This window comes from Lactuca virosa, chromosome 8, assembly GCF_052849685.1.
Source record: "Lactuca virosa cultivar CGN04683 chromosome 8, Lactuca_virosa_CGN04683_v6, whole genome shotgun sequence".
Classification (NCBI taxonomy): domain Eukaryota; kingdom Viridiplantae; phylum Streptophyta; class Magnoliopsida; order Asterales; family Asteraceae; genus Lactuca; species Lactuca virosa.
Genome location: NC_136433.1, coordinates 388813821 through 388822467, shown reverse-complemented (window position 1 = coordinate 388822467; position 8647 = coordinate 388813821). Strand labels below are relative to the sequence as shown.

At 32.8% G+C, this 8647-nt stretch overlaps 1 protein-coding gene across 1 annotated transcript; it reads right to left on the bottom strand.

The window, feature by feature from the left end:
- Positions 1-5888: 5888 nt before the first annotated feature.
- Positions 5889-6813, bottom strand: LOC145133198 (uncharacterized). Its single transcript, XM_079068132.1, has one exon. The coding sequence runs from the start codon at positions 6753-6755 to the stop codon at positions 6243-6245; it is 513 nt and encodes a 170-aa protein (XP_078924258.1). The 5' UTR covers positions 6756-6813; the 3' UTR covers positions 5889-6242.
- Positions 6814-8647: the final 1834 nt, after the last annotated feature.

Here is an 8647-nt window from a genome sequence, read left to right as displayed (position 1 = left end):
ATGAAACACCACAACCTCAAGGTTATTCCCTCTTCTACAAAAACTCCAAAATGGCACCAAAAGGCTCTTCAAGCTTCACAAGGCACTCACACACTTTAGGGTTTCAAAATGAGGAAGGAGGCTGAAGATAAAAGGGTGCATGAGGCCATAAAGGTGCTTAACCCTGGCTACGTACGCCCAACGTACGCATACATGGCCAAAGTTACGGAAATGCCATTGGGGACCAATCTTGCAAACAAATCACAATCCAAGGGTCAAAAGATAGTACCTGAAAATTTTAGATATTACACATCAGAGTAAATTTATAAAATAGATAGTGCGGAAAACTACAGGGGATGCATTGCGATCAAGAAAGGACCTTCCCTTTAGAACCATAACTACCTGAAACCATTAAACATATAACCATAATCACAAAGCTTAGTGAGTTCGCCAAAATACCACATACCAATACGGGCCCCGCCCAACATACATGCAAGAGTCACAAAGGCAGTATAACATACTACACAATATAGTGAAAAGACTCACCTCATACTCAAAGTCGAAAATACCAAAGCTCTCATAGACGGTAAGCTGGTGCTACACACCACCTAATGAATCATTCAAGTTCAAACGTTAGACCACCATCTAAAACTACTAAGTTGACCAAAAGTCAACCATGTCAGGAAATCAACGGTCAACGATCACCACATTGTAGCCAACTACTAGCTAGGTCGTGGCTACTCTCCGACAAAACAATCATGACCAGCTCTGCCGCCACACCGTGGCAGGCATGCCACCACGTCGTGGCAACAAAACGAAAAAATAATCGTAAAGACCCCCTCACCATGTCGTGGCGAGCAACATGCAACGTCGTGGTTTCTAGCTAAAGACAACTCAAATTATTAAGATTTTAATCTGATAAGCCCTTTGCTCAAACTTTCCAGAAGGCTTCTTGGGACCCTAGAGGTTCATAAAAGTCCAAAATTTATGGACATTCATGACCCATGCATGTCCTTTACTCAAACTAGGTCAACAAGGTAAGAAATGGAGTCCAAACTCCATGCATGGCACTAAAACTTCACAAGAGTTAAGATCTGAAACATATAAGGCATTTGGCACTCTCAAGACCCATAAAGTTGCAAACTTTAAGGTAACCAATCATTCAAAAGTGCTTAAAATACTAAGTCTACAAGAAACCAACCATTAAGATCCGAAATAAAAGACTTACAAAGGTCCAGAAGTTGCTTAAATGAAACCTCTAAGCTTGCCAAGAGGTTCCCTTCACCACAAAGTTCTTCTTCTTCCTTCAAAGATCACCAAGAATGCCAAAAAGAGCTCAAATGAGGAATCAAGGGATTAGAGTTTGATTTCTAGACTTGGGGTGTGATGGTGGCTGAGGGTGGACGAAACCCTAGTCATCACATCCTTTAAATAGGGCATTAAGCCTAAAAAATTAGGGTTTGAGCATGGGACGTTGTCACATCGTGGCCAATACATAACCACGTCGTCTGCACTAAAAAAATGATCGCGACCTAAAAGTGGTTGCCACGTCATGGTGATCTTCTCCACCATGTCGTGGCCACCGAAATTCCACATGATTGAAGCATCAAATTCATATTTAAATGCCAAATGTTACAGTTTAACCGTCACATAATAAATTTACATGTGGTTTGAAAGTTAGAAACTAGAAATGATATTAGAAACCTTATTAAATCATCCTAACTACAAGAAACTTCATATTTGGTTGTTACACCAAACACTAGTTTGAATTCGTGTAGAAGTGAGCTGAGGAGTTACCATTTCATGCCCTACCACTCAAATCTAAACCTCTCAAATAGGCATTGGTGGAGTTCCCATATTTCAAAGTCGATTTATGCTTCAAATGGGGAGAAAACTAGCTAGTTGTTTTAAGACTTTGACCAAATGGCAATAATGACCCTTCAAAATTTTAAGTTCCAAATGCTAACGACATCTATCACGTCGTTTAAGTAAAGTTTCAAAGTTTAGACTTTAGTTGTATTCTATAAACATTCTAATAAACAAATCCTTGACTAGATCAAAGCTAAACATTTCAAGTTTCGGTCAAATCCCAATTTCTATTATTTAAAGTCCAAATAATATTCAAATTTCATTAAATATGTTTATGATTTTAATAAACATTTATTTATTAACTATAAATCTTTTTAAGATTATTTATTTACTAATTTACAAATAATTCTTTTTAAATTTAGCCAAAATTAGGGTGTTACAGATGACGTCTCTGACTTCGAATCTGTAGTCGCCAATCGCCGCAGATGGTTGATAAAGAATGAAAGAATTGCGAGGTATGAAAAAGAAGGTCAAAGTGCTATGACTCATAAGTATACATTGTGTCAAAATAAATCTTAAGAAATCTCTCTATATTTCATTTATTTACCTTTTTTGTATTAAATTTAAATATTACTACAAATATATAAAATATATACTTATATAATATATTATGGTTTCGGGGACGGGTTGAAGAACCGAGGGGTATCCCGATCTCCGTCCGCATTGTTGGTCAATTTGGGTATTTCTCATGTTAAATCGGTTTAGGGTATCAGGTCTCCATCGGATGTAAAAGTATTTTTGCCATCTCTAATTAAAGGTGTAAAATGGTAATTTTGAGGCTCCAAATGCCTATATTAACATTCATATGAGTGTTTTCTTTTTCAAAAAGGAAAAAACGTTACCAACAATAAAATTTCATAACATATTATTTTATTGGATAAAAACCAGGTTATTTCCGAATCGGAAAAGAGCGATGACCCATTTTTTTTGAATCCGGTGTATAAACAATGAATCGTATATCAGATATTTGAAAACCAACTATCTTAAAAACTAGTTTGGATTTCAGAAAACCTGAGTGGTTCGTGCACCTCTATTTGGTATGTTGAGTCAATGGACCAAAATACAAATTTGTTTTCATCAACGTAAATCGGTAATTACCATAATTTTTCCAATGGAACAATATTTAATTGTGGTTCGGTATGGGCTGACTATAGTAATAATATTGAAGCAATGCTATAAATGGATGAGTGTGGCAAAAGATTGCTGAAAACGCCAATGGATCATGTGCCAAAAGCTCAAAAAATGATTCTGAAAGAAAAAGAGTTGGAAATTTAACATATGATGCTTCTACTCAATCATGGTCCTTCACCATCTTTCACTTGGTCCCACTCACACACAATGTAAATTTAAAAAAAAAAATTTAATAACGATGGTGTACAAAATGTAATATAAAAAGTACGAGTCCTAAAATATCAAAAGGTGTTTAGCATAACATAATTATGAATGTAAATTCTAATTTTATAAGTGTTAATTATAAAACACTAAAATCATTGTTTTTTAGTTGCTTAGGTGCTAAACAATTAAAAACAAAAAGAAAAATCTTCCTTTTCCTTTTTGCTACCCATTGTTGCAAAGGTAACCCAAAAAGAGAATAAAACTGGAAGCCCAAATATTATTGATTGCCCCTTTATGCTTTTGACAGCTTGCCATTTACATTTTAATGGGAATGATTAGGGGTGAGAAAAACCGAACCAATAAAAGAAAAACCGTAAAAACCGCAATAAACTGGAACCGAAAAACCGAAACCGACGCAAAAACCGATGGTGCGGAAATTATTTTTTTTGAAAAACCGAATTTATTGGTGCGGTGCGGTTTTTATCTTGAAACGGACCACCAAAACCGAACCGCACCACAATCTTATTAACAATAAAACAAATCACTAATTTATATTATACAGTTATACATATTATTTAAAAAACTAATAAATTCTAATTTATACATATATTATATATTGAACTTGATGGAACAAGTAATTAGGTATTACGTTTAATATGTGACTTTGTCACTTCGTGTTTGTGACTTAATGATTATGTGTAAAGTATAAACACTATGTGGGCTACAACTTGCAAGTTTGTAACTTCTAAGCACAAATTGAATAAAAAAATGAGTTTGAGAATATAGGTTGCAAATGAAGTGATCAAGTAAACAACATAAAAAAACTCAAAATTACAGCTTCTAAATGTGAGCAAACGAAATGACAGCATGTCATACAATCATAAATCTTTACATGAACACCACGGTTTAAAAAATTTGTACCGGTGAACATAAAAAACCGCACCATATGTTTGGCTCGGTTTTAAACCGACACCGAACCGGTACAAACCGAAACCGCACTTAAAAACCGCAAAACCGAACCATGGAAAAACCCCACCCAACGGTTTCTAGAATTCAAAAACCGCACCTTGCGGTTTGCGGTTCGGTTTGGCCCTAAAACCGCACCATGCTCACCCCTAAGAATGATTGAAGGATAATTGTTTCTGTTTTTCTGTAACTCGTTTATTTTTACCAATTTTCTAAGGTACACATCATTTAGTATAAATCATAAAGAAGTATTAATTAATACTTCGAACTATTAATTATGGGGATGTTACCATAATTAAATATAAAATTAATACTAGCCCACTTGGCTAATATGTAAGTACTAATCTAACTATTAACTAGGAGGTCCTGAGTTCAATCCCAGACTGAGGAGATTTATATTTATTTGCCGTTCAAAAAAAAAAAAAATTTATATATATATATATATATATATATATATATATATATATAATTCATTAATTATAGAAAATATTCTTCATAATTAATGCATTTTATATTTAATTATGGTAACATTTACCATAATTAATAATTCTTATGGTAATATTTTCAATAATTAATAGTTCTTATGTTTGTTTTTAGGGCACAAATTAGAAAATCCCTTTTACTAAATATATATAATCGTGAATGACTCTCTATCCTATGTTTTAATAACAATATACTTGTAAACATACATTTATATTATTTACATAATTCTTTCTATTTTTATTTTACTAGACAAAACATTGCTTATCTATCCGAATCGAGAACATTAGATAAATAAAAAAAATTGGTTGATTTTAAATCGATAATCTATTTCGGTTTACGAATATACAATTAGGATCGAAAGAAAACTATATAATGGATATTGCTGTCACAGTAACAATACGTTGTTAATAACTCTATTCTCTAAAAACTCATAGAAAATTAGTGTTTATTTTATTTATATTTCTATGTTTATATTTTTTTCTTACCATTGTCAATTGTATTTAATTTGTCATTGCAGAACATTTATATTTAGGTGGTGCTCTCATTCTTTGAGGTCAAGTGTTCAAATCCGGTCATGGACCTAGGCGGAAATAGGTTTTTAGCTTAGAAATAGATTAAATTTTCCGGTTAAAAATAAATAAATAATTTAGTATATCTTTTAGAAACCTTTATCTTTGTAGTAACCATGAAATTTGATGATTTATATTAAGTTTTTGGTATGGAGCTTTATAGATTGTTTTTGTGAGCTTTCAAGGAAAACTTGTAAAAAGAAAAATTGTTGGAAATTAGAAGCTTTTAAGTTTGATTTTAAATAAAAGACTTATAATAAAAAACTATTTAGTTTTTAGCTGTTCACGACTTCTAGTTTTGGTTTTTATAATTTTATATCTTTAAAAGTTATCAATTATTTTTAGTAAACATTTTTATACAAATAAAAACTACAATATACACTCGCGAGCTACTAGTTACATGCTAGATTTGCTAAAAAACGCTCTTAATAAAAAAAAAAACTAAGAGGGATTAGGCGAGAAATGCTTGTGATGAAAACCAAAAACATTATCTCTAAAAGAAACTATTATTTATTTTATTATTTATTATTTGTGTGTATTTTGATGCAATATTTGACATGTATAAATTCTAAATTTAGAAGATTGCATCATACACAATTAAATCGACCAAAAAAAACCTATTATGAAAAACAACGTACTTTAGAATAAGAATAGATAAACATCTAACAAAATTGAACTAGATACAGGTCACGCAATATGAACGAATTAGTTATAATTAATAATACATTACGCAAACAAATATTCGAGTGGTTGTAACAGCAAAACAAGACGGAAATGTACCCTAAATGACGAACAACACAGGTTGAAGTTTAAATCGACAATTGTTTATCAATGAGTTAGCGAAAAATTTACTCTCGTTATTGCTTTAGGTAGTAAATCTAAGAGTAATCAAACAAATTACAGAAGAATTTCGTGAGCTAGAGGTTACTGATTCTTCAATTTTGTTGATCTTCGGGGGAGAAGGTTCTTCTTCAGTTGTTCGATGATCAAAAAGAAAAAAAATCAGAAATAAGATTAGGAAATCAATGGGAATACTTCGATTTAACTGAAGAAGAAAAGGAGAAATGAAAGAGGGAGGAGGGTGTGAACTGGGTTGGTTTTTAACCGATCGGAGACTGAATTTTGGCGAGGAGGCGGTGGATTATAATAGTAAAATGGGAAATAAGGTAGAATTGGATTGGGGGGCGGCGGAGTTGAGTAGCCATAGCCACCACCAGAAGTTGGTGATGGAGGGGGGTAATAAGGGAACGTAGGAACAGAGGGTGTGGCGGGAGGAGAATTGCCGCCGGAGCTTGGTGAGGATGGTGGTGGTGGGCAGTTATTGTCGGTGGAGGGTGATTGTATTGGTGGCGGTGGTGATGGTAAAGGAGGAGAGGGTGGTGGTGGCGAGGGAGCCTGTTGACAAGGGTTGTCGCATTCGTCACACATAGTACACGAGACTTGATCCCTGGAATATGACGTAATCGGAATCCTTGCGGTGGCTGATCGGGAATTGATGTTTCCGACGAAGATTAAGAGAATAACGAAGAAAGAAATATGAGAAAATATCGCCATTGAAATTGGAGCAAGGATGAACAAGAGAGTGGAGGTGGGGTTTATAGGGAGCGGGTGACATTCTCAAATAATGATGGTGTTTGGACATAATATCTAAAATTGTTATTTGAATATCATGATTGCATTTGTCTCTCTCTAATCGTGTTACTTTTTGTGATTAAGTGATTACTGAATGATCAAAATAAAATGACCTATTCACTAAAATAATGTTGTTTGTATTTCTTAAAAGCCCACCTTATAACATACGAAAAACTATTGTGTGTATTGTCAAAACAAATCTTATGAATTTGTTAACCATTCACGAATGATAATCTAACAGTTTTTTTAATAGTCTATGTAGCCTCCATCGTCAGGAACAAAAGTAACACCATTTGTGACAAGTGAGTTCTCGATTTAGACCATCTCCAACCTATCTCCATTTTCCTCTCCCCTATAAATGAAGTAAAAAATAGAGTAAATAGTGTTTCATCTCCAACCCTACTCCATTTTCTACCCCATTTTTTACCCCAAAAAGTATATTCCTAAAATATTCCACTTTTATAACTTATATATATTGTCAAATACACCCATCTACTAATTAAACTTTATATTTATGATTAATTAATATAAATTAATATATAACATGATATTATAAATATTAAATATTGCATTTAAATTATAATTAATAGATAAAATAAATTAGAAATGTATAAAATAAAAATGAGAGAGACTAAAATTGACAACCAAACTTCACCTTCATTTTTGGAAATATGAATAGTATTCCCCCATATATGGGGGAATACTATTCATATCTCCAAAAATGGAGGTGGAAATGGGGTAGGGTTGGAGAAAAATGGAGGAAGAAATGGAGTTTGGGGGTGGGTTGGAGATGCTCTTAGCTTGCACTTAAAATATATGTCTATTTACCACTCTAGAACCGATTCATAATGTTGGTTCAATTGGTGTCTTCAATGACTCTCTGATGCAAGATTAACAGTACATTAAGTATTCATTTCAAGATGTTCGCTAACACTATTAAATCATTAGTTGATATTCCTTACATTACAAAGTTGGAAAAAAAAACCCTTATCTATATATGGAGATTTTATGACAAAGGGATAAATTTATTAGGTGGAAATAGGGTTTTGAAATTCACAAAATGTTCTCTAGTTATAATAAAATATACTATGTTCCAAACACTACAACTACAGGTTCTGTTAAACTTGCAATCCGATCTCCATTTCCATGTTAAACCTACAAATCGACAATCAAGTGTCGTCAAAATTAGGCACAATCGACTTGGCAAACATGAAAGTGTGAAATTTAACACTAGTTCGCACTACCACAAACATTTTCTATTATATTCATTGAATTGAGTCATTCTCAATTGAATGATATGATGACAAAGCTAGTTTTCAGTGTCTAAGTTTCCAAGTTTAAGTCTTTTTCAATCTGGTTTGGTATGCAAGATTGGTCCTTAGTACAATGACAAAAGACTTTTTTTTTGTTATTGTTGTAGTTGTTGAAGGAATTTAAGTTTTTCTGTTGAAGATGAAGTGTTTGTTGAAGCGACTCAAGTGAGCCAATATCTACCTATATGAGAGTTATTCAATTGTTTGGTTTCCAAGTCTTTTAGGTTTAGAAAATATTATCATTTATTTGGAAGTTAAAAGTCTTTGCATCATTATAACATTCGATTCTCACTTACTTTAATCATTCTCTCCATCGGGGTTTTCTCCAATAAAACTTTCCACCCAAATTTCTAAGTTTTTACTTCTTCTAATTGTTTATATTTATCATCATAATTCCAACATTAAAAACAACTTGTCATATAAGATAAGAAGCATAAGATGGTTAAAATTTTGCTTAAAATTTTGTTTAACCAAGTATAGTAAAAGAATTTAATGTGATGA